A 26,543-nucleotide genomic window follows, 5' to 3' on the forward strand; every position below is an offset into this window, starting at 1 on the left:
TATAACACATACCATTCCTTTCAGGGTTAAATACCCTTCCATTCTGTGGATGTGACACATTTTGTTTAACCATGTCATCAGTTGATGGACATTTGGGTTGCTTCCATTTTGGCTATTGTGAGTAATGCGTCTATGATTTTTTTTTTCTTAAAAAGACCACATTTTTTCGATCTTTTTTTTTAAGCAGTGGCCTCCTGTGATTATTTTTATTTAAGTTTTTGTTTAGTTTTGTTTTAGAAAAGTTGGGGCTGGTGCTGTGGTATAGTGGGTAAAGCCACGGCCTGCAGCGCCAGCATCCCACATGGGCACCAGTTCTTGTCCCGGCTGCTCTACATCAAGTCCTTGGGTCCATGTATCCATGTGGGAAACCCAGTAGAAGTTCTTGGCTCCTGGCTTTGGAATGGCCTAGTTCCAGCCATTGAGGCCATTTTAGGGGACTAACTAATGGATGGAAATTTCTCTTTCTTAAAAAAAAAAAAGGGAGTTGGGGGGTCGGTATTTATTTATTTGAAAGGCAGAGTAACAGAGGAGAAGTGGAGACAGAGAGAGATCTTCATCTGTTCATTCACTCCCCAAATGATTGTAAAGGCAGCAGTCAGGAGCAATTTGCAGGTCTTCCCTGTAGCTGGTGTGGAGCCCAAGCACTTGGGCCATCTTCCACTGCATTCTCAGGTCCCTTAGCAGGGAGCTGGATTGGAAGTGGAACAGCGAGGACATGAGCTGCCACCCATATGGGATGCCAGCGCTACAGGCAGTGGCTTAACCGGCTGTGCCACGACCCTGGCCCCTGTGTCTAAGTTTTCATGTAGACAGATATTTTCATTTCATTTAGGAGTAGAATTTCTGAGTTACATTTTGTACTTTGTAAGTTAACATTTTGAGAAACTACCAGCTAAGGCTTCCGGAGTAGCTGCACTGTTTTATAGTCCCTGCAACAGTATGAGGATTTCACACTCTCTATATTCTTGCCAAACCTACTCTTTTTCTTCTGTTTTAAGTTGGATTTATTTTCATTTTATTTGGAAGGCAAAAAGAGAAATAGATCTTCTGTCTCCTGGTTTACTGCCTTAATGCCCACAACAGCCAAGCTTGGCCAGACTGAAACCAGGAGCCCAGAACATAATCTGGATCTCCCATATGGGTGGCAGGGACCTAAGTCCCTAAGCTGCCTCCCAGGGTGCTCATTAGCAGGAAGCTGGTTCAAAAGCAGAGCTTAGACTCGAACTTGTAGGATGTGGGAGAATCAAGCAATGTCTTAATCACTGAGCCAGACACCTACCCTTTCTCTGAGTTCCCATCTGCTGGTTCATTTCCCCGAAATGACCACAATGTCCAAGGATGAGCAGAGTCTGAGACTGTGAGCAGGGAACACGATCGAGGGCTCCCACGTGGGTAGCAGGAACCCAGTTCCTGAGCTGTCAGTGCTGCCCCCCAGGTTCTGCATTGTCAGGAAGCTGGAGCCAGGAATTGAACACAGATTCTCTGCTGTAAGAGGTGGGCATCTTAATCTCTAGACTATATGCTTGTTCCCAGACACTTTTCATTTTTATTGGTTGTTTAATCCACTTTCACATAGTGTTTTTATTGTAGCTGGATTTTCATATACTATTTTATTTTCTGCTTTTTAAAAGTTTGGTTTCATTTTTCTATGTCCCCTGTCATACTTTCTTTTGCATTACTATTTTCTATGGAAGATTTTAATTCCTTTAATTATTTTTTTCATGATACATATATATGTATATATTTTAAAGATCTGTCTTATTTCTTTGAAAGACAGAGTCACAGAGAAGCAGAGGCAGAGAGAAATGTCTTCCATCCACTGGTTCACTCCCCAGTTGGCTTCAACGGCCAGAGCTGCGCTGATCTGAAGCCAGGAGCCAGGTACCTCCTCCTGGTCTCCTATGTGGTTGCAGGGGCCCAAGGACTTGGGTCATCTTCTACTGCTTTCCTAGACCATTAGCAGAGAGCTGGATTGGAAGTGGAGCACCCAGGACATGACCAGCGCCCATATGGGATGCCAGTGTTGCAGTCTATGGCTTTACCTGTTATGCCACAATGCCAGCCCCTTTCATATACATCTTAACTAGTCAAAATCTACTTCACAGTTAATACTAACTTAATTCCAATGATACATAGATATGCTAGTCCAAAAGGCCCCATTCTGGTTTTGGTATTATTATTATTATACATGCTGAATTTATATATATTGCAAACCCAACGATACACTATTAACAGTTACAATTTTGTCTTAAGAGAACTGAGAGGAGGGGCCAGTGCTGTGGTGTAGTGGGAGCTGGCATTCCGTATGGGCTCTGGGTCGAGACCCAGTTGTTCCACTTCTGTTCCAGCTCCCTGCTAATAGCCTGGGAAAGCATGGAAGATGGCCCGAGATGGCCCACTGCAGTGCTGGCATCCCATATGAGTGCTGATTGAGTCCCTGCTGCTCCACTTCCAACCCAGCTCCCTGTTGATGCCCCTGGGAAAGCAATGGAAGTGGCCCAAGTGCACCTTTACTCTCCAGCATCAACAGCATATCCACTCTCAGCCCAAGTCACAATTTACACCCCAGGGATCTCGGTCACCTTTGTCTACCACAAGATGTCAGGCCGGTCATTGGCAAATACTCTCAGTGAACATGCAGTAGCAACTACTCTGGACTTATTGGTAGAACATTTGCACATGAGAGTGGCAGGTAAACCTGACTAAAACTCAGGGGCCTTCTTCCTCAGTGAAATTTCTAGAGGTCCCGTGGAGAGATGCATGTCAAAATATCCCATCTAAGGTGAGCAAGCTGTTATATCTGGCTCCTCCTGCAACCCAGAAAGAGGCACAATATCTGGTGGGCTTATTTGGATTTTGAAGGCAACACATTGCTTGCTTAGGGGTGTTGCTCTGGCCCACCTATTGAGTGGCCTGAAAAGACTCTGGTATTGAGGGGGGCCCAGGACAGAAGGCTCCGCCCCAGGTCCAGGCCGTTGTGGAAGCGGCCCTGTGATTCAGCAGATCCAGTGTGATGTGGGTGCCAGTGCCAGATAGAGCTGCTGTTGGTAGCCTTTGGCAAGTCCCTATAACCAAGTCACAGTGGAGACCCACAGAATTGTGGAGCAAGGCTCTGCTACCATCCACAGGTAATTACTGCATTTTAGAGAGAGACCTCTTCCTATTACAGGGCCTGGGTAGAAACTGAATGCTTGGCCATGCACAACCAAGTTACCACAGGACCGGAAGTGGCCAACGTGAGCTGAACAACCCACCAAGCCAACGTTGGGCACACACAGCACCACTGTATCATCGGATGTGACAGATACATGAGCAGGACTGGAGGCACGAGGGAGTTACATGAAGAAGGGGCCCAGGTGCCCATCACCCATCACACCTACTCTTGCTACCCTGCCTTCTCTCCCAGCCTGCACCTGTGGCCACACGGGGAGTGCCTGACAATCAGCCGACAGGGAGAGAAGACCTGAAACTGCCTTACAGATTACAGTTCTCTATTTTATACGGGTGCTACCCAGAAGTAGAAAACAACACCACGAGAGACCCTTTCTGGGGCTTCCTGGGGGACATCTCGATAGCTAAAACTTTGGACCGTGAACTTGGTAGTTCACTGCTTGGAAAGAAGAAGGACCAGATAAGCAGTTATACACTGATTCATGGGCCACAGCCAGTAGTTCAGCCACACGATCAGGACTTGGAAGGAACATAATTAGAAGCTGGGTGAAAAATGGGTGAAGTATGTGGACAGGCCTCTCCGAGTGGCCAAATGATGTGAAGATATTTGTGTCCCATGTGAATGCTCAAGAAAGCATGACCTCAGCAGAGGAGGACTTTAATCTGGTGGATAAGGTGAGCCATTCGGTGGGTACCAGTCCAGCCTCTTTCCCTAGCCACCTCTGTTGTCGCACAATGGACCCATGATCAGAGTCCCACGGTGGCAGGAATGGAGGTTAGGTGTGGGCTCATCAACATAGATACCCACTCACTAAGGCTGGTGAGGCTGTGGCTGCTACTGAATGCCAAAATCTGCAAGTAGTAGCGAGGCCACCTCTGAGTCCCCAGGAGAGCGCCATTCCTTGGAGTGAACAGCCAGCTGACCTTGTGGCTTGGTTGCTTTGAACCACTTCCACCACAGAAGGAGCCACATTTTGTCCCTAGTGGGATAAACACTTTCTCTGGGTATGAATTTGCCTTCCCTGCACATAACGCTGCTAGGACACCTTCTGGGGACTCAGGAATGCTCTGTCATGTGTTCCACACAGCCTTGTGTCTGACCACAGAACTCCTGTCGCAATCAAGAAGTGTGGCAACACAACTGTGGTCATGGAATTCACTGGTCTTACCATGCTCCCCATCATTCTGAAGCGGCTGCCTTGGTAGAGCAGTGGAATGGCATTTTGTAAAACAAGCATTGTAGGGGCTGGTGCTGTGGTGCAGCAGGTAAAGCCACTGCCTGCAGTGCTGGCATCCCATATAGGCGCTGGTTTGAGTCCTGGCTGCCCTACTTCTGATCCAGCTCTCTGCTATGGCCTGGGAAAGCAGTGGAAGATGGTTCAACTCTTTGGGCCCCTGCACATGTGTGGAGACCCAGAGGAAGCTCCTGGCTTCGGATCGGCGCAGCTCTAGCTGTTGCAGCCAATTAGGGAGTGAACCAGTGGATGGCAGACCTCTCTCTCTCTGCCTCTCCTTCTCCCTGTGTGTAACTCTGACTTTCAAATAAATAAATAAATCTTTGAAAATTTAATCAGTTAAGCAGTAGAGCCCACAAAGTGCCATTTTGAGGCTGCAGTTACAGGGCCTACTAGGGACCAGTCCTTTGGGGTCAGGGTAAAGTTCTCCAGAAGGCTGTATTACTGAATGAGTGTGGTGTACATTGCCGTTTCTCCCATAGCCAGGGTTCATAACCCCCAGAGTCAAAGGATAGAAATGGGAGTGGCACCACTCACTATTATCCCTAGTGAAAAATTTTTGCATCCTATTCCTTTGACTTTTCCATCTGTTCACCTTTGGACCTCAATTCCATCAGGAGACACAACAGTGATTCCATTGCACTGGAAATTAAGACCATCACCTAGACACTTTGGACCCCTCACTCCTCTGAGTCAACAGGCCAAGGAGGGGGTTGTAGTGTTGACTGGGTGAGTGATACAGACTACCGAGGGATAACTGCACAGGTCCACAAGGGAGATGAGGAAGAGTGTGTGGAATGCAGGAGATTCCTTAGAGCATGGCTCAGTGTCGTTGTGCCCAGTGGTTAAAGTTGATTGAAAATTACAACAACCCCAATCAGGAAAGAACATGAATGCCCCAGATTTTAGGAATGAAGATTTGAGTCACCCCAAGAGTGGTGACCCCAAATGTGGGTATAGCCTTATAAGAGCTTCAAGTTCATTGCTGGTTGTAAAAGCTAGAACATAGCCGTGAACCATGACGGCCTTCAGGAGCAGTTTAACAGTGCTGTAGGTTAGGGAGGATTCAGTAAAGGTAGATGGACACCTGGTGTCTCGGAAACGTTTGCATGCACGCCAAAAGCAGGTGCTACATGTTTGTTTCAGTCCATTCTGCTGCCGTAGCTGGATTCTACAAGCTGGGTCACTAAAAAGAAAGAGGGATTTATTTCTTACATTTTTGATGGCTTGAATTTGGCTGAAGGGGGCACATCTGGTGAGAGCCTTCTTGTACAGACTGGAGTCCCGGGGCAGCACGTGGCAAGGCAGCATGCGTGCCGGAGAGCACTCACTTTTATGCAAAGCCCACTCTGCCAATAACACGAGAGTCCATGAATCCAAGAATGAGTCCTCGTGACCATCACTTTTTGTCTTTTAACCTCCCAAATACCCTTAACATGAGACTTTGGGCACGAAGTTTCCAGCACGTGAAATCTGGGAGACGTAATCAAACCACAGCTGCAGTAGTGAGCTTTTGGTTACTTTCACTAAATACCTGAGAGGAGTTTCATGGGAGGGAAGAAGTTTTATTTTGGTTTGCAGTTTGGGGGGGTCACAGAGTAAGATCCAGGGGCAGCATTGGCTCAGGCATCTGGTGAGGTCGGAGGATGGCAGAGGGATGGTCACATGGTGAGCCAGGAAGCCAAGAGAGAAAGTACACTTGGCTTACATAACCAACCCTCCCCCCAGGCCACCTTCCAGAGGCCATAATTAAATTAAGTTTCTCCCTTCATCCATCAGTCACTGGCATTAACCCATTAACTATTGACACTTCAGGGGATAAATGTCTGCGTGGATCTGGGGAAACAAATCCTGTTGAAACTATAACACTAGGAATAGCCATAACAATAGCACAAAGATCTGGTTATTTAGCAGATACTTGCTGGGTGCCTGCTATGTGCCAGGGGCTGTGTTGAATAAACAACACACCAGTGTTCTGCTCCCTGCTCAACCTTATGCCAAGAGCAGACTGTTGAAAGATATTTATTGGGGTCAGCACTGTGGCGTAGCAGGTAGGACCGCCGCCTGCAGTGCCGGCATCCCATAGGGACGCTGGTTCGAGTCCCGGCTACTCCACTTCCGATCCAGCTCTCTGCTGTGGCCTGGGAAAGCAGTAAAAGATGGCCCAAGTGCTTGGGCCCCTGCACCCACGTGGGAGACCTGGAAGAAGCTCCTGGCTCCTGGTTTCAGATCAGCACAGCTCCGGCCATTGTGGTCAACTGGGGAGTGAACCAGTGGATGGAAGACCTCCCTCTCTCTGCCTCTCCTCTCTCTGTGTAACTCTGCCTTCCAAATAAATAAATAAATAAATCTTAAAAAAAAAGAAGAAGACATTTACATGGGGGCGAGATCAGTGCCATGGAGGAGGCACAGTGCTGTGGGAGCATGGAAAGGGAGCCGCCTGGCCAAGGGGGCGTTTAATAGAAATGTAAGAAAGTGACGTTGGAGAGGCAGACAGTCCTCCTGATACTGCAGGGTCTGCCTCTGCCCGGGACATCGCATCCCATATCAGCAGAGTGCCTGGGGATGAGGCCCACCTCTGCTTTCGACCCAGCTTCCTGCTAATGTCCCTGGGTACTGCCGCTCACGTGGGAGGCCTGGATAGAATTCCTGGCTCCTAACTTCAGCCTGACCCATCCCCGGTTGTTGTGGGAGTTTGAGGAGTAAACCAACACATAGAAGATTAATTAATTAATTCTCTCTCTGTCAACTCTGCCTTTCAAATAAATAAAAATAAATAAACTTTAAAAATATCCTGTGTTTGCAAAACAATATTATAAAAAGGAATATTTGATAGCTACAGGGTTCATTTGTTACCTCTCGAAAAATATGTTCTGAGAAGTCCCTAAGTATATGTGATTTACTTACATGTTGCAAAACAACTTGCATAAGAAATGGATGACTTTCAACTACAAGCATCTTGAGTTGCTTCTCCCATCCTGGGAAGCAGGAGGAGGTGATTGCTAGCTTGTACCACTGGAAGATGCCGACACTACCCCCCAAAAAACACAAGATGGCAGTGTAATCCACCAGCATAGTTCCCCCACCTCCAAAATACCAAATATAGTTATCTGTTCATAATTGAATTGTATTGTGTTTGTATTGCCTCTCTGTAACTCTGTCTTTCATATTACTCAGTTTTTTTTTTCCAGGTAGAGTTAGACAGTTAGAGGGAGAGACAGAGAGTTATAGACAGTGAGAGACAGAGAGAAAGGTCTTCTTTCTGTCGGTTCACTCCTCCAATGGCCACTACGGCCGGCGCTGCACCAATCCAAAGCCAGGATCCGGGTACTTCCTCCCAGTCCCCCATGCGGGTGCAGGGACCCAAGCACTTGGGCCATCCTCCACTGCCTTCCCGGGCCACAGCAGAGAGCCGGACTGGAAGAAGAGCAACAGGGACATAATCCGGTGCCCCTACTGGGACTAGAACCCGGGATTACCCAAGTGAGCCAAGGCACTGGCAACTGTGGGGAGCAACTCGGACTATACTGTTACTGGAATTAAGACTTATTCTATGCATCTGCTCTCCCACAATATGGCGCTGGGAGAGAAGAAAACAGCTTCTACACAGCTGCCTCCAGTTCAGCCAATAAACTGTAGGACTTGCTCCTGATTGGAGGAGAGCAGCGTGCTCGGCGTGTGGGCAGCCGAGTTGGGATTGGCAGAAGAGGACTATATAGGAGGAGAGAGACGGCATGCACCAGGAACATCTAAGGGGAACATCTGTGCAGCCCCCGAGAGAGCCGGCCGGCGGTGTGCCACTCCCCTGCGGAAGTGGGGAAAGTGGCCAGGGGGAACCGCCCTTCCACGGAGGTGGAAGGGACAGTAGCCACCCCGGGAAGAACCAGCAGCAAACCCGGGGAGGGCCGAGCAGACAAAAGAACAGCGCAGGGTCCTGTGTCGTTCCTCCATGAAGAGGGGGAGCGACATAATGGTGCCGTGACTCGGATATGAAGCCTAGGCAGGGCTTAGTGTCGTTCCTCCACGAAGAGGGGGAGCGACAGGCAACTCTGTCTTTCAAATAAATAAATAAATACATTTTTTTAAAAAGAAACTAAAACAGGCTAGCGCCGTGGCTCAATAGGCTAATCCTCCACCTAGCGGCGCAGGCACACTGGGTTCTAGTCCCGGTCGGGGCGCCGGATTCTGTCCCGGTTGCCCCTCTTCCAGGCCAGCTCTCTGCTGTGGCCCGGGAAGGCAGTGGAGGATGGCCCAAGTCCTTGGGCCCTGCACCCCATGGGAGACCAGGAGAAGCACCTGGCTCCTGCCATCGGATCAGCGCAGTGCGCCGGCCGCAGCACGCCAGCGTGGCGGCCATTGGAGGGTGAACCAACGACAAAAAGGAAGACCTTTCTCTCTGTCTCTCTCTCTCACTATCCACTCTGCCTGTCAAAAAAAAAAAAAAAAAACTAAAATAATAATAAAAAATAAATTAGAATAAAATACAGTCAGCCCTTCCATATATGCAGGTTCTGCACACTCAGATTCAACCATCCATAGATCAAAAATATATTTTTTTGACAGGCAGAGTGGACAGTGAGAGAGAGAAACAGAGAGAAAGGTCTTCCTTTTCCGCTGGTTCACCCCCGGCAATGGCCGCTGTGGCCGGCGCACCGCGCTGATCCGAAGCCAGGAGCCAGGTGCTTCTCCTGGTCTCCCATGCGGGTGCAGGGCCCAAGTACTTGGGCATCCTCCACTGCACTCCCTGGCCACAGCAGAGAGCTGGACTGGAAGATGAGCGACCAGGACAGAATCGGGCTCCCCGACCGGGACTAGAACCCTGGGTGCTGGTGCCATAGTCAGAGCATTAGCCTATTGAGCTGCAGCGCCAGCCCAAAAATATTTTTAAAATACATTGCATCTGGGGTCAGCACTGTGTCACAGCAGGTAAAGCTGCCGCCTGCAGTGCCAGCATCTCATATGGGCACCAGTTCGAATCCCAGCTACTGCACTTCCAATCCTTCTGATCCGGCTCCCTGCTAACGTGCCTGGGAAAGCAGCAGAAGGTTACCCAAGTCCTTGGGCCTCTGCACTCATGGGGGAGACCCGGAATAAGCTCCAGGCTCCTGGCTTCGGATTGATCCGATACTGACTGATACAGGCACTTGAGAAGTGAACCAGCAGATAGATTCCTATTTTCTCTCTCTCTCTCCCCCTCCCCCCTCTCCCTTTCAAATAAAATGAAAATAAATAAAATTTTTTTTAAAATCAATGGTCCTGAAGAAACTTCTATTTAAATAACTGGTAACTACAGGCAGCCTTGCTAGGTGCTCTGTGAGTACATGATCTTCATAGAAAAATGTTTGCTCAGGTTTCACTTATTTTTGTGATCCTGCTAATCTGCTACTCACCTGTGGATTTCTTCTGGCTGTAAAGTTCAGTGCTCTGGTACCTTTGTGCTGTGACATCTTTGGGTCATCGGCCTAATTCATTTATTAACAATGAGCTTCCCTCCCACTCCCCTCCCCCCCAACCTTGTCCTGTGGAGATGCTGGCACCCAGCTTCCCAGCAGTGAGGGGGCGTGACTGCACAGCTGGCAGGCCAGGTGTGAGGTTAGGCCCAGCCCTGAACTCTGGGACTCTGGGTTTTAAAACTGGGACAGTCCTGGCTGGCCAAGCCAGGGTGAGTTGGTACCAGGGTCTGTCTGAATGTTTTTGTCTCCTACCAAATGCATGTGTTAGAAACTTCATCCACGATGCAACAATGCCGAGAGACATTTCATCACAGCACCACGAGATGCAGGGCGGGCTTTGTAACACGGCAGGCTGCGCCAGCGCTTGGAATGCCTGCATCTGTGTCAGGGTGCCTGGGGTTGAGTCCGGCCTCTGCTGCCAATCCACCTTCCTACCAATGGGCCTGCGAGGCTCAAGTCCTTGGGCCCCTGCCACCCAATGTGGGAGACCCAGATGGAGCTCCTGGCTGCTGACTGTAGTCTGGCTCAGCAATGGCTGTTACAGGCATTTGGGGAATGAAGCAGCTGATGGATGATCTCTCCGGGTGTAAGTGTGTCTTTCTCCCTCCCTCCCTCGGTCCCTCTGGCCTCCCAATAAATAAATGTAAACACTCACTCACACACGCAATGGACTAACGAAGAAGGCATGCCGGAGTGGGGCAGCTCTGTCCTGCTCACCTGCCCCCCTGCTGTGTTTCCTTCTCTCTGGAGGACCTGGCAATGAGGCACCACCTTGGAACCAGAGACCGAACCTGGTCAGCCCCTTGATCTTGGACTTCCCAGCCTGCAGAACTCAGAGCAATAAGTTCCTGGCTCATATGTGATGTCCTGCTGTGTCACAATGCCAGCCCCTAAAGAGTAGTCTTTCTAAACATTATTGATGAACAGATTCTTCTGATACCCAATATGTAAAATAGATAATCTATGGTTGAATGGGGGGTGGTCAGTCCAGAGTCCTGGATGCACACACCCCTCCAGACTTGCACACAGATACAGAGCTTTTTTCTCCAGCTAAAGGGCTTCCTCCTAGGAGCTCAGGGCCCAGACAGGAGAGCATTGTGCAGGTGTGCAGGAAGAGAGCAAGGCAGTTGATATCACTGGAGCATTCTTTCTCTTTCAGTTTTGAAGGAGTTACACGCATTTATTTTTCTTGCATTTTCTTTCTTTCTTATCCTTTTTTTTTTTTTTTTGATAGGTAGAGTTATAGGCAGTGAGAGAGAGGGAGAGACAGAGAGAAAGGTCTTCCCTCCGTGTTCACTCCTCCAAATGGCCACCACGGCCGGAACTACACCGATCCAAAGCCAGGAGCCAGGTGCTTCTTCCCAGTCTCCTGTGAGGGTGCAGGGCCCAAGCACTTGGGCCATCCTCCACTGCACTCCCAGGCCACAGCAGAGAGCTAGACTGGAAGAGGAGCAACCAGGACTAGAACTCAGTGCCCATATGGGATGCCAGCGCTGCAGGCGGAGGATTAACCAAGTGAGCCACGGCGCCAGCCCCTTTTGCATTTTTGAAGTGTTGAAAGCAGCCTGAGTATTGTGGGAGATCACCAGCAGCCCTTTAATGCAGAAACCTTCGGCAAATTATAATTCTGCAATCTTTACTTTTCTCAATGGCTGAAAGGTAGTTAGAGCTGATTATAGGCAGAAATAATAATGTACAGTGTATGGAAGTAATATGCAAATTGAAAAGTACTATGTAATATTAGCTAACATTTATCAATATTTCTAAGTGGCAGATCCTCTTTAATAGGCTTCCCTGGATTGGTTGTTGTGGGCATTTGAGGAGTGAACAAGCAGATGGAAGACCCCTCTCTGTTACATTGCCAAAGAAAGAAAGGAAGAAAGAAAGAAATCTACTAAAAAAAGAGAGGCTTATCTGTATTATCTCATTTACTTGTATTATCCTTAAGCTGTGCTTCTTAATGTTTTTTAAAAAATTATTTATTATTTTCACTTTATCTGAAAGGCAAAGAAAGAGAGAGAATCTTCCATCTTCTATCCATCCAATGGTTCACTCCCTAGATGCCCACAAGAGGCAGGGCTGGGCCAGGCCAGGGTCATCTCCGTCTCCCACAGGGGGTGGCAGAGACCCAGTTATTCCAGCTGTCATCGGCTGCCTCCCAGGACGCACTTTAGCAGGAAGCTGAATCAGAAGCGGAGCAGCCAGGGCTTGAACTGGGCACTCTGATGTGGGATGCAGGTGTCCCAAGTATCCTAACCACCAGTCTAAATGGCTGCCCGCTATATTTAAAAAACTGTGGCATTCCATTGCTCTGTATATAGGATAGCTATAAAAAGACTTAAAGAGCAATAAATATACCACTTATGCTAACTTTGAAATAAATATAGTGTTGAAATATTTGCAGGATTGAAGACTGCAGACTTAATGAGTTCATAAAACCTTCTATCACCCCAGCTTTACAAATATAGGCGCCTATCCAAAGTGAATGGTAGACTTGAAAGTTTACATTCTTGGGGCTGGTGCTGTGGCTCACTTGGTTAATCCTCCGCCTGCGGCGCCGGCATCCCATATGGGCACCCGGTTCTAGTCCCAGTTGCTCCTCTTCCAGTCCAGATCTCAGATGTGGCCCGGGAGTGCAGTGGAGGATGGCCCAAGTGCCTGGGCCCTGCACCTGCTTGGGAGACCAGGAGGAAGCACCTGGCTCTTGGCTTCGGATCAGCGGGGTGCGCTGGCCGCGGCAGCCATTTGGGGAGTGACCCAACAGAAGGAAGACCTTTCTGTCTCTCTCTCTCACTGTCTGTAACTCTGTCAAATAAATAAATAAAAATCTTTTTTTTTTTTAAAAAAGAAAGCTTACACTCTTAACGCATTTCCCCCCTTTTCATTGTGAATAAAAAAATACAAGAACATTGCCAGTGGAGGTTAATGTAGAACAGGTTTAATAATCCTCTAGTGAGGATATCAAGAACAGTAATTAGGAGCTGAATATTGACAGCTGGTCCTGCGACACAGGGAAAGGCGGGATCGCACTGTCCGCTGTCATCAGTCCAGAAGGGGGCGGAGGCTGCTGCCCACCATGGCGGAGGAAATCTTAGAAACGAAGTGCGGAAAGTGAAAGCTCACACTTTGCCTGGCTCACAACTAGAACTCGTCGTGCTTTTGTCTCCTAAGAAAACACCAAGGCCCCTTGCAACCCCAGGTGGAGTTGCTTCAGTTTCTCCCTGACGAAATCCCAGAGAACCCGGAAAGCCCACTTGCAGGTCTGCGTCACGCCGCGCCGTCTCCCAGGGCAACCGGGAGAGGGCGTGGCCCGGCAACCTGTCCCGCCCCCTTCCTACGACTCGAAGAACCATTGGTCCGGGGGCGGGACGACGGCGGTGGCGGCGGCGCAGCGAGGCGGATCCAGCTGCGAGCTTTGGCTGGCTCGCGTCGCCATTTTGGGTTGTGTGAATTTCCGGGCCTTTTAGAGTGAGGCCTCTTTCCCGGAGGGTGTCGCGGACCGCAGATCTGAGGCCCGAGTCCGAGTGTCAGGTTGGAGCCAGGAAGTGTCCCTGGAGGTAGCGGCGGCGGGGGCAGGATGAGCGCGGAGGCGGCGGACCGGGAGGCGGCCACCTCCAGCCGGCCCTGCACCCCGCCGCAGACGTGCTGGTTCGAGTTCCTGCTGGAGGAGTCGCTGTTGGAGAAGCATCTGCGTAAGCCCTGCCCCGGTAAGCGGGTTGCGGCTAACGGCGTTGGGGCCCCGGCCTTCCTGGAACCCCGAGTCTTTTAGGCCGTCTGAAGCCGCGGTGTGCAAGGCGTGGACGGGGCCCGAGCCCAGGCTAGAACGTCCCCGTGCGGGCACAGCCGTGGAGGGTCACAGAGAAGTTCAAAACAAAGGCCCTCCCGCCCCCCGAGGGGCGGACTCGTGGCTGTCAGCCGTCCGCGTGGGTCCTCGCCGCGTGTGTCTTGTGTTTGCTTGAGTTGGCGAGCCTGGTAGGGACGTCGTCTTTGCAGAATCCTGGGCTACATAAATTCAGAGAGGTGGGCAGCTAACAGTTGTGCTGATTTCCCGACGCGAATTAGTTGCTACCTTAGCTCCTTAGCTGTTTTGTTCCTCAGTGAGGGGAACATATTCCAAAGTTGGGCTGTATATGAAAATACTAAAATCTTTGAAAGCCAAAACTGCTGTACAGTTGTAAGATGGTTATGCTTTAGTGATGGTAATGATAAATATACTAGTGAAGGAGGCATTGTCGAGAAAGGAGGAAAACTCCAGGCATTTCTGGAACGGGGTACTGATGTGAAAGGCTAAGCTCCTTGAATAGCATTTTACTGAGTTCAGATCCAAGTGAAATAAACCAGTCCCAAAGGGACAAATATGTTCTCCCTGATCCGGGACAACTAACTGAGCACCTAAAAGGAAACCTGTTGAAGTGAAATGGATACTATGAGAAACAATGACTCAATCAAAAAAAAAAAAAAAAAAAAAGTCCAAGTGTGGCTTGTTCAGGGTCATAGAGCAGCCTTATCTGATGGAGACACTTATCTTGTGTCTTGCCTTTTTGTTGTTGTTATTTGAAAGGCACAGTTAGAGAGGGAGAGCACTTCCATCTGCTGGTTTACTCCCCAGATGGTGACTGGTAGCACCTGGCCAGGCCAGAAGCTAGGTAGGTAGGTGGTATCCTTTATTGGGCATTGGAGGAAACAGGTGCAGAGAGGTAGCTTGATGGAGGTCCCTGCGCCTGTCACAACAAGAGTTCTAATGCCTGCAAATCTTTCCTCTAATTGACACTAGTTGTTTGCTGAACTGGGCATCTGTAACTATTACGTTCTCTGGGAAAGGCTTCATTTTGCGCTAATTTGTTATCCCTTCCATCTTAGGATTTCCCAAGCATACTTCTTGTATATCATGTTCCTGAGTCATTGTAACTGTTTATATTCCTTTCGTAGTGACAAATCAATAGGGTGAATCGTTTTGGGTGTTCATAAGTAGAACTTCAATTGGGAATTCATTTTCTTTTGAATCCTAGATCCAGCACCAGTTCAACTTATAGTTCAGTTTCTGGAACAGGCTTCCAAACCTTCAGTTAATGAACAAAACCAAGTTCAACCTCCACCTGATAACAAGAGGAATCGTATTTTAAAGCTACTCGCTCTTAAAGTTGCTGCACATTTGAAGTGGGACTTAGACATATTAGAGAAAAGGTATGCAAGAATTAAGAGAAATTTCATTTGAAGTACTTTTTAGATACTTTGATTTACCTATATATGCTTTTATGATATTGACCTATAAAATGAAAATTGTTTTTTGTATATTCTTGATGAAATACACATATTTTTCTTTGTATATTTTTTAAAGATTTATGTTTATTCAAAAGAGTTACACAAAGAGAGGGAGAGAGCGATCTTCCATCCACTGGTTCATTCTCCAAATGGATATAATGGCTAGGGCTAGGTTAGGCTGAAGCCAGGAGCCAGGAATTTCTTCCAGGTCCAGGGGCCCAAGGTCTTGGGCCATCTTCCTCTGTTTTCTCAGGCACATTAGTAGGGAGCTGGACCTGAAGTCCAACAGCCAGAACTGGAACCAGCACCCAAATGAGATGCTGGCGTTGCAGGCAGCAACTTAACCCACTGTGCCACAACAAGTATTTTTCAAGATTTCAGAGAAGGCGTTTGAATGTTAGGTTAACTTAAATCACCCTTTCAAGTATAAAGTTGATGTTACCAGTAGTGAGGCAGTTTATTAATTTTATATAGTAACCAGAGAAAATTCACACCTAAATTATTTTAAATGTTTCACTTGACTTTAAAATATCTGAAGAAAATGAAGTGAAGGAAGGATATTGCATAATACTGATAATTTGCTATTGAATAAATCAGTTAATCTTACAGGTCATAAATCAGTCACTATCAAACCATTAAAATAACTGATTAGAATCAGTACCTTTTTTTGGACAGGCAGAGTTAGAGAGGTTCACCCCCCAAATGGCCGCTGCGGCCGGCGCTGCACTGATCCGAAGCCAGGAGCCAGGTGCTTCTCCTGGTCTCCTATGCAGCTATGCAGGTGCAGGGCCCAAGGACATGGGCCATCCTTCACTGCACTCCTGGGCCACAGCAGAGAGCTGGACTGGAAGAGGAGCAACCGGGACAGAATCCAGTGCCCTGACTGGGACTAGAACTCTGGGGTGCCGGCGCCGCAGGTGGAGGATTAGCCTAGTGAGCTGTGGCACCGGCCAGAATCAGTGCTTATTCTTAAAAAATAAATACACTTAGGGCTATGATTAGAAAATTATTTGTTTTCCTCTCCTTCCCCTCACAGTTAAACAGAATTATTTATTTTTGCTTGAAAAGCAGAGAGACAGGTTTTTTTTTTTTTTTAAGGTTTATTTATTTATTTGAGAGGTAGAGTTACAGAGAAAGGGAGAGACAGAGAGGTCTTCCATCCACTGGTTCACTCCCCAAATGGCCACAGTGACTGGAACTGAGCCGATCTGGAGCCAGGAGCTGCTTCTGTGTCCCCCACTTGGCTGTAGGGGCCCGAGCAATTGGGCCATCTTCTGCACCTTTCCCAGGTAGTTGAGCAGGGAAGTGGAGCAGCCAGGACTTGAACTGGTGCCCATATGGAATGCCTGTGCTGTAGTGATTTAACATGCTGTGCCACAGTGTGCACCTTCGTGAATAGTATTTAAAGCCCCTTTTTCACTATGTATTCTCTAGCATTAAATGTAATTTTTTAAATGAATTTTTAATGTAAGGGGAACATTTTCATTAATAGACTACGTGGCAGCAGATAGCAATTTGTAAGAAATAATAAGGCGTATCTGAGAGAATTTCAAATATTGAACATTGATTAGGTATTTGGTGATAAGCCCATTTTAATTTTTTTAGATGTGAACAATACTGTGATTATATTAATAGTTCATTTTTTTTAGATATATATGGAACTTTCTGTGAAAGAAATTGTTTGGGAAGTGGGTAAGAGAAGAAATAAAACAAGATTGACCATGAATTGATAGTTGTTGAAATTGGATGATGGATACGTGGGGGTTCGTTTACATTGTTCTGTCTACTTTTGTTCATGTTTATATTTTTTTGTAATAAAGTGTGAAAAATATTCTCAACTTTGATAGGTAAACCTGAAGATTTGACCCTTAAACAATGTAGTTATGTTCAGTGAAGATTTGGAATTGTGCATTTTGTGTTTTTTAGGCAGTTAATATGCAAACACGTATCTTTTGCTTCTTCCTTTTAAGTTTGTCTGTTCCAGTATTGAACATGCTACTGAATGAACTGCTCTGCATCAGTAAAGTTCCTCCTGGGACAAAGCATGTGGATATGGATCTGTCCACGTTACCACCAACTACTGCCATGGCCATCCTTCTCTACAATAGATGGTAAACTTTTCTGTAGACCCAGAATGTGCTGGGCAACCTCTGTTTAGTTGTACTTTCAGTGATGTTATGTTTAAGAGACCCCTGCTGTCCCAGAACTATCTCAGAGGATCTTGGGAACTACGAATCTGATTGTAGAGAACATTTGTGACTGCATAGATGAAAAGCATTTTGCTAAAAATACGAATAATTTCTAATGTATGTATTATATCTCAAAATCTCAAAGTTTATTATGCAGATCTTAAAAGGAGTACTTGAAAAAATAATTGAAATGATATTTTATGTTAAATTTTCTTTTTCCTATTTTTTCTTTAGGGCGATTAGGACAATTGTGCAAAGTAGTTTTCCTGTCAAACAGGCAAAACCTGGACCCCCTCAGCTGAGTGTGTAAGTTGGCATTTACTTGACACTTTTTCCTTCAGAATTAAAAAAATTTGCAAATTGTGAAAAACCCTTAATACAGAGGAGATAGAGCAAAAATAGGAGGGCAGAAGAACTGCATGGAGGTTTGTTTGAGGAGTTGGCGAATCAGTGCTCTCGATTTCTAGAGTGAGAGCTCTGGAAAAGAAGGGGCGGGGGAAATGGGGAATTGCACCTTTCATCTGGAAGTATTAAGATGGTTTTCACAGTTACCTCAAAGATCCTTGTTTTAAATGTCGGAAGATCACTTTTAGAAATTATTTACTAGAAAGACAGGTTTTCCATCTGCTATTTTACTTCTCAAATGCCGGCTACAGCTAGGGTTGGACCACACTGAAGCTGGGAGTCTGCAACTCTACGCATGTGAGTGGCATTAATTATTAAGCCATCACTGGGCCAGTGTTAGGGTGCAGCAGGTTAAGCTGCCATCTGCAGTGCTGGCATTCCTTGTGGGCTGCTCCACATTTGATCCAACTTCCTGCTAATGTTCCCGGGAACGCAGCAGAAGATGGTCCAAGTGCTCAGGACCCTGTACCCACATGGGAGATCCAGAAGAAGCTCCTGACTCCTGGCTTGGCCTTTGTGGCGTGAACTAGTGGATGGATGATCTCTGTCTCTTCCTCTCTCTGTAACTCTTTCAAATAAATAATATTAAAGAAAAAAAAAAAAGCCATTGCCTACTACCTTTCAGGGTGTGTAGTAGCAGGAAGCTAGATTGGAAACAGGTGGAATTTAAACCCAGGGACTCCGATATGGGATGTGGATATCCCAGGCAGTGTCTGTGCCAAACTCACCCCATAATATATATATATATATATATATATATTAGCTTAGTATACAAATATTAATTGGGGCTGGTGCTGTGGTGCTGCAGGTTAACGCCCTGGCCTGAAGTGCCGGCATCCCATATGGGTGCCAGTTCTAGTCCTGGCTGCACCTTTTCCGATCCAGCTCTCTGCTATGGCCTGGGATAGCAGTAGAAGTCCTTGGGCCCCTGCACCCACATGGGAGAACTGGAAGAAGCTCCTGGCTTCAGATTGGTGCAGCCCCAGCCCTTGCGGCCATCTGGGGAGTGAACCAGTAGATGGAAGACCTCTTTCTCTGTCTCCCCCTCTGTCCATGTACATCTCAATTAAATCTTTAAAAATATGAATCAAGATACAACCAAGCTTTCATAATTAATATTTGTGTACTTTTAAAATTTTAAAGATTTATTTTATTTATTTGAAAGAGTTACAGAGAGAGGTAGAGACAGAGAGAGAGGACCAGGCTGAAACCAGGAGCTAGGATAGGAACTCCATCGGGTCTTATGAGAGTGGCAGGGGTCCAGCTATTTGGGCCATTTCCACTGTTGTCCCAGATGCATGAGCAGGGACCTGGGTCAGAAGTGGAGCAGCCAGGGGCCTGCGCAGTGGCACACTAGGTTAATCCTCCACCTGTGGTGCTGGCATCCCATATGGGTGCCGGTTCTAGACCCGGTTGCTCCTCTTCCAGTCCAGCTCTCTGCTGTGGCCTGGGAAAGCAGTGGAGGATGGCCCAGGTGCTTGGGTCCCTGCACCTGCATGGGAGACCAGGAAGAAGCACGTGGCAGCCATTTGGGGAGTGAACCAATGGAAGCAAGACCTTTCTCTCTGTCTTTCTCTCTCACTGTCTGTAACTCTACCTGTCAAATAAATCAAAATAAAATCTGTAAAAAAAATGGAACAGCCAGTACTCAAACCAGTACCTCAATATGGGATGCCAACTTTGCAGGTGGTGACTTAACCCTCTGTGCCACAACATTGGCCCCCATATCTGGATTTTTAAACCTAATTGTCAACTTCTGGGAAGCAGCTTATCCAGAATTTGACATAGTTTCTAATTCAGTGTAATTGAGTGCTTTTTAAAATTCTTTTTAAATTTCATTAGAGGGAGAGACTAGAGAAAAAGATAAATGAGAGCTCACCCATCTGCTGGTTTAGTCTTCAGATGCCAGCAAGGCTTGAAGTCCAGAGTAGGGGACCTGGACATAGATGGCTGGGATCTAATCATTTGCTGCCTCACCAGGAGTACATCAACAGGAAGCAGAAATCATGAGCAGATCTGGGACTTGAACCCAGGCACTGTAATGTGGAACACTGGTGTCCCAACTAGTGTCTTTAACAAGTAGGGCAAGAACTGACCTGTCTATGAACTTTTGTTGTTAGTAGGTTCTACTCCTTTTTTTTTTTTTTTTTTTTGAGATTTGTTTATGTGAAGGGCAGAAGTACAGAGTACAGAGAGAGGCAGAGATAGATCTTCCATCTGCTGGTTCATTCCCCAGATGACTGCAACAACTGAGGCTGGGCCAAGTTGAAGTCGGGAGCCTAGAACTCCATCTGCGTATCCCAAATGGGTGGTGGGGGCCCAAGCACTTGGTTTATCCTCCACTGTTTTTTCCAGGCTGTTAGCGGAGAGCTGGATCAGAAGTGGAGCAGCTGGATATGAACCAGTGCCCGTATGGGATGCTAGCTTTGCAGGTGGTGGCAGCTTTACCCACTGTGCTACAATGCTGGCCCCAGGTTTTACTTTAAATTGGGGATTTTCTTTTTAATGAATAGCAAATGAGAAAATACTGGTGAATTAAAGACATACTGAAAGTTGGGGTTTTGTTTGATTTTTCAAGCTTAGAAAAAATAGCATTGAAAATGCATGTATTAAATTGAACCTCAGGGCCAGAGCGCTGTGGTATAGTGGGTATCCCATATGGACACTGGTTCGACTCCTGGCTGCAGTGCTTCTGATCCAACTCTCTGTTGTGGCCTGGGAAAACAGTAGAAGATGGCTTAAGTCCTTGGGCCACTGCACCTGCATGGGGGTTCTGGAAGAAGCTCCTGGCTTCAGATCACTCCAGCTCCAGCCGTTGCAGCCATTTGGGGAGTGAACCAGCAGATGGAGGACCTCTCTGTCTCTGCCTCTCTGTAACTCTGCCTTTCAAATAAATAAATAAATATTAAAATAAAATAATAAATTGAACATGACTTTCAAAAATGGTGCTTTTAAGTTTTCAATTTTTCAGTTTGAATAAATTTAATACTTCTCATTTCTTTTTTAGTATGAATCAAATGCAGCAGGAAAAAGAGCTAACGGAAAATATTTTGAAAGTGGTAAGTATTAGTATCAGTTACACTGACATTTCTGGAACATGTTTAGAGCATACATGCTTCTTAGGTGTATGAGAGTTGTTGAGGTTCAGTGATGTCAAGGTTTTTAATGTTAGAATATGTGTAACACTGTATACATGTTTTTTAGCTTTGCTGGCATTTTTCTACCTGTTCTGTTGACTCTTTCATTATATATGTGTGCATATATATATATATATATATATTTAAAATATTTATTTATTTGAAAGGCAGAGTTAGAAAGAGAGGGAGAAACAGATCCATCTTCCATTTGCTGTTTATTCCCCCAGTGGCTACAATGGCCTGAGCTGGGCTGATCCGAAGCCCGGAGCCCAGAGCTTCTGGGTGTCCCATGTGGGTGCAGGGGCCCAAGGACCTCAGCCATCCTCTGCTGCTTTCCCAGGTTCATTAGCAGGGAACAGGATCAGAAGTGGAACAGCCAGACTTGAACCAGCACCCATATGGAATGCTAGTGCTGTAGGCAGCGGCTTTACCTGCTACGCCATAGCACTATTCCCTGTTTCATTGTATTGTAGTAAATAGATCAATCAGTCTTAGGAATGGTAGCTTTATATTGTTTTGTGTTCTTAAAAAATTCTACACTAGGGGCTGGTGCTCTGACTTAGCAGGTAAAGCTGCCGCCTGCAGTGCTGGCATCCCATATGGGCACCAGTTCAAGACCTGGCTGCTCCACTTCTGATCCAGCTCTCTGCTATGGCCTAGGAGAGCAATAGAAGATGGCCCAAGTGCTTGGGTCCCTGTACCCACGTGGGAGACCTCGAAGAAGCTGCTGGCTTCAGCCTGAACCAGTCCCTGCTGTTGAAGCCATCTGGGGAATGAACCAGTGGATGGAAGATGTCTCTTCTCTCTCCTTGCCTCTCTCTAACTCTGCCTTTCAAATAAATAAATAAACCTTTTTTAAAAGTTTCGTAAAATAAAATTAAAAAAATTTTACACTATTTTAAAATTAATCATATAATCAGAAAATTATAGCAGTCATTTTAAAATTGATATGCTTAATGTCAAAGGAAAAATGTAGGAGGTTCTGTAAAATGACCTTTGTAGTCAACACCTATAGTGTTAGATACCTTGTAGATAGAGGGACTGGGTAGTAAAGATAAACCGTCTGTATGTTTGTAAAACAAATCTGTAATATTTTCAATATGGAAACAAACCTACATTATTTTATTGTTGCTACTTAGAGCTTAGTAACATGACTGGCACATTGAAGCATACAAATATTTCATTAAAAATTAATTAATTTATAAGGCAGAGAGCGAGCTTCCATCCATTGGTTGATTCACTTCCCAAATGACTGCAAGGGCCAAGCTGAAGACAGGAACAAGGAGTTCCATGTGGGTCTCCTCTGTGGGTAGCAAGGCCCCAAGCATTATCCAGTGTCTCCCAGATGTATTAGCAAGGAGCTGGATTGGAAGTGGAGCTGCGGAAGTCCTACTGCACAACACCTGCTCCAAATGTTTTTTCCATAGGTCGAGTGAAACAATGCAAATCTTCTTTGTTAAAAATTTTATTTAGTTTTATTTATTTGAAAGGTAGAGAAAGATCTTCATCTGCTGGTTCATTCTCCAGATGCCCACAATAGCTAGGGCTGGTCCGGTCTGAAGGGAGGAGTTAAGAACTCCGTCCTGGTCTCCTGTGTGGTATCGGGGACTCAAGTACTTGAGCCCTTTATCACCTGCTGCCTCTCAGGGTCACATTAATAGGAAGATAGAATTGGGAGCAGAGGCAGGAATTGAACCTAGGCACTCTGATATGGGATGTGGGTGTTTGAAGTGATGTCTTAACTGCTATACCAGTTGCCCACCCTTGAAGTAGTTTTTTAAAATTTTAAAAAATTTATTTATTTCATTTGAAAGGCAGAGTTAGAGTGATATCTTCCATCTGCTGGTTCACTTCCCAAGGTGGTTGCAATGGTGGTTGACTTTCCAAGTGTGCCAAGCTGAAATCAGAAGACCAGAACTTCATCCAGATCTCCCACATGTGGGTTGCAGGGGCCCAAGCACTTGGGCCATCTTCTTTTGCTTTCGCAGGCTCATTATCGGAAGTTGGTTTAGAAGTAAAGCAACTAGGGCATGAACTGCCACCCATATGGGATGCAAGTATCCCCAGCAGTGGCTTAACCCGCTACGCCACAACTCCAGCCCCAGCACATTTTTTAATAGCTCACAACACTAAGTTACTAGGTATCATATAAGTATTTTTTGGTTAATATAATTAATTGCAGTTTTTGTATTTTATTTACTAATTTTTGTAGCTAAAAGAACAAGCTGCTGATTCTATCTTGGTACTAGAGGCAGCCCTAAAATTGAACAAGGATCTGTATGTCCACACAATGAGAACTCTAGATTTATTGGCCATGGAACCAGGCATGGTAAATGGAGAAACTGAGAGTTGTACTGCTGGATTGAAAATCAGAACTGAGGAAATGCAGTGCCAGGTATTTATTTCATACTTAATTTATAGCAGTGTTTTTGGAAAGTATTATTTGAGATCATCACGATATTTTTAATTAGAATTTATTTTTTGCCCTTTTATGTTTGATTTTAAGATTTGTCAAAACTTTGCATTGTATTTGATTCGTAACTTTATTTGAGATTTTCCTGAAAGGAGTGGAAGGGAAATTTCATGTGATCTGCTGTCACTGAAATAGTTTCTCAGTTGTATTTGGGAGGCAAAGTTTAAATCCTGAGGACATAGTTGAGTATGGAAGTGACTTGTGTCGTTAGAAATCTAATCAGAGTGAAGAAAAAATACTGTGCTAGATATTAAAGAATCTAAACCCCTACAGAAAGTGTCCGGCCTTTTAGTGAGCTTAAATTTGTCTACTTTCTCTAACTTCAACTGCCTTGTTCCTCTGACAGCTTTCAGTTAATGTTTACTGTTTAATAATATTTTATTTTTCCTTGCTGGATTGTAAACTATTTCAAGTCTCATATTCTGCATCTTTTCTAAAACCACAGAACCTTAAGTCTAATAGGAATTTTGTGTGTTTTTTTTAAGATTTATTTATTTATTTGAAATATAAATAAATATTTACAGAGAGGCAGAGGTGGGAAGAGAGATCATCCATCTACTGGTTCACTCCCCAAATGGCCACAATGTCTGGAGCTGGGTTGATTTGAAGCCAGGAGCCTGGAGCTTCTTCCAGGTCTCCCACATGGGTGCAGGGACCCAAGGACTTGGGCCATCTTCTGCTGCTTTCCCAGGCCATAGCAGAGAGCTGGATCAGAAATGGAGCAGCTGGGACTTGAACCAGTGCCCATGTGGGATGCCAGTGCTGCAGACAGTAGCTTTACCTCTACACCATAGTGCTGGCCCCCTAATAGAAATTTTAAAATAATTCAGTGATTGCCTAAACAGGGTCACTAGGATAGTGGCCTTTTTTTTTTTTTTTTTTTTTTTTTTTTTTTTTTTTACAGGCAGAGTGGACAGTGAGAGAGAGAGACAGAGAGAGAAAGGTCTTCCTTTTGCCGTTGGTTCACCCTCCAATGGCCGCCGCTGCAGCCGGCGCACCGCGCTGATCCGATGGCAGGAGCCAGGAGCCAGGTGCTTTTCCTGGTCTCCCATGGGGTGCAGGGCCCAAGCACCTGGGCCATCCTCCACTGCACTCCCGGGCCACAGCAGAGGGCTGGCCTGGAAGAGGGGCAACCGGGACAGAATCCGGCGCCCCAACCGGGACTAGAACCCGGTGTGCCGGCGCCGCTAGGCGGAGGATTAGCCTAGTGAGCCGTGGCGCCGGCCTGATAGTGGCCTTTTAAACTGTGTTCTTTTTCTTGTAATTGTGTGAGTTGGCTTAGCTATGTTCATGTCTATGTCTCATACTGGAAAGAGGCAGAAATAGTTATGACAGTGTTGAGACCTATTTAGATTAGTTGGTTTCTAAACTAAAGCCCATCATTTTTTTTCCAGAGCTGGTGAAATATAATTTACAGTAAGGGTAGTAGTAATGAGGTTTTGATACCTGGTACCCTTTTAACTCATTGGTTGAACTTGTGTGTAGAAAGGTATCTGGTATTGTTTCAAAGCTGTTGGTGACATTTTTGATTTTCACAATGTGGTGAATGAGATAAACTGAAGAACTCCTAAAAGAACGAACCCAGATGTACTAGATAAACTTTATAAAAGTTTCTTTAAATTACATAGTAGAGTCATAATTTCCTTTTTTTGAAATAATGATAATATTCATTTCCTGGCCTACTAATATTTAAAATATATTCTTTTTAAAAAAATGTTTATTTTCATCTACTTGAAAGGCAGAGTGATGGGGCATCATGCAGGGGCAGGTGCAGAGAGAGAGAGAGTGATATCTTTCACCAGATGATTGGCTCTCTGCCAGGGCTGGGCCAGAGTGAAGCCAGTAGCCATGAATTCCATCTGTATATCTCACATGGGTGACTGGGGCCCAACGTTATCATTGGCTGTTCCCCAGGATACATTAGCAGAATGTTGAATTAGAGCCAAGTAGCCAGGACTTGAACCAGCATCTCCAAATGGTATGTGGGTGTTCTGTGCTGTTGCTTAACCCACTGTGCCACAACACCTGCTCTTATACGGTTTACATTACTGAAATTGACATAAGACTCAACAGAAAAATCTTGAAGTTTTTTCCCAGAAAACCAAATGGTGTTACTGTTGTTGACAGCAGCATTGTTTTTAGGATTTTTTTATTTTGTTTTTAATCTGTTGACTACCTCTTAATAACTTCAGCATTTAAAACTCCTTTTAATAGCTAGTCAGTTATAGTAATACTTGAGAATAACATTTTGATATTTTATACTCAGTCTTTGCCTGAAAAGAGGGAATTATCTAAAACTGTAATATGTATGCGTGTGTGTGTTTGTGTGTGTGTGTGTATGTGTGTGTTTACTCCTTTACTATCCCCTTACCCAAATGGGAGGTGCTGTCTGGAATGAAAGTCAGTCAGTCAATATGGGATAAATAGCACAAAGCATGTTGAAGGGGCTGAGGAAATTAATCTTAATTCATTGAATGAGACAAAACTATCTGTAAAGCACATCAGTAAGGCATGGTTACATAATTATATAATAGTATGAGACACCATTTCAGCTTAGGGATTGGAAGAGGAATAAGTATCTTTTTATTTAAAAAAAAATTATTTTTTATTTATTTGAAAGGCAGACTTATAGAGAGAGGAAGAGAGAGAGAGAGATCTTCCATCTGCTGGTTCACTCCCCAAATGGCCACAGAGGCTGGGTCTGGGCCAGGCCAAAGCCAGTAGCCAGAAGTTTTTTCTCAGTCTCCCACTTGCATGCAGGGGCCCAAGGCTTTCCCAGGCACATTAGTGGGGAGCTGGATCAAAAGTAGAGCAGCCGGGGCCAGATCTGTGGCACAACTGGTTAAAACCCTGTATGGGGTTGATTCCAGTTCTGGCTGTGCTACTTTAGATCCAGCTCTTTACTATGGCCTGGGAAAGCAGTAGAAGATGGCAACAAGTCCTTGGGCCCCTGCACCCACGTGGGAGACCTGGAAGAGGCTCCTGGATTCAGATCAGCTCAACTCTGGCTGTTGCGGTCATCTGGGGAATGCACCAATGGAAGGAAGACCTCTCTCTGGCTCTGCCTCTCTTTGTAACTCTTTCAAATAAATCAAATAAATCTTAAAAAAAAAAAAAAAAAATGGAGCAGCCAAGGCTGGAACCGGTGCCCATATGGGATGCCGGCCTCATAGGTGGAGGCTTAACCTGCTACACCACAACACTGGCCCTGGAATATA

The 26,543-nt window shown here is 45.8% G+C and overlaps 1 protein-coding gene across 3 annotated transcripts in view; it reads left to right on the forward strand.

Annotated features, from left to right (window-relative positions):
- The first annotated feature begins 13,152 nt into the window (after nucleotides 1-13,152).
- Nucleotides 13,153-26,543, forward strand: part of INTS8 (integrator complex subunit 8) — a 71,601-nt gene continuing 58,210 nt past the window's right edge. Inside the window, exons 1-6 of one of the 3 annotated variants that reach the window (XM_089335545.1) lie at nucleotides 13,153-13,566; nucleotides 14,869-15,043; nucleotides 17,092-17,232; nucleotides 17,545-17,616; nucleotides 20,723-20,774; nucleotides 23,065-23,247. In XM_089335545.1, the coding sequence (XP_089191671.1) occupies nucleotides 13,437-13,566; nucleotides 14,869-15,043; nucleotides 17,092-17,232; nucleotides 17,545-17,616; nucleotides 20,723-20,774; nucleotides 23,065-23,247 (753 nt within the window). In that variant the 5' untranslated portion in view covers nucleotides 13,153-13,436. The remainder of the gene's footprint in view (nucleotides 13,567-14,868; nucleotides 15,044-17,091; nucleotides 17,233-17,544; nucleotides 17,617-20,722; nucleotides 20,775-23,064; nucleotides 23,248-26,543) is intronic. The other 2 variants (XM_002710696.6, XM_089335546.1) reach the window with 2 other exon arrangements.

The sequence above is a fragment of the Oryctolagus cuniculus genome, chromosome 6 (genome assembly GCF_051225735.1).
Source record: "Oryctolagus cuniculus isolate XC-2025 breed Fujian yellow rabbit chromosome 6, ASM5122573v1, whole genome shotgun sequence".
NCBI lineage: Eukaryota > Metazoa > Chordata > Mammalia > Lagomorpha > Leporidae > Oryctolagus > Oryctolagus cuniculus.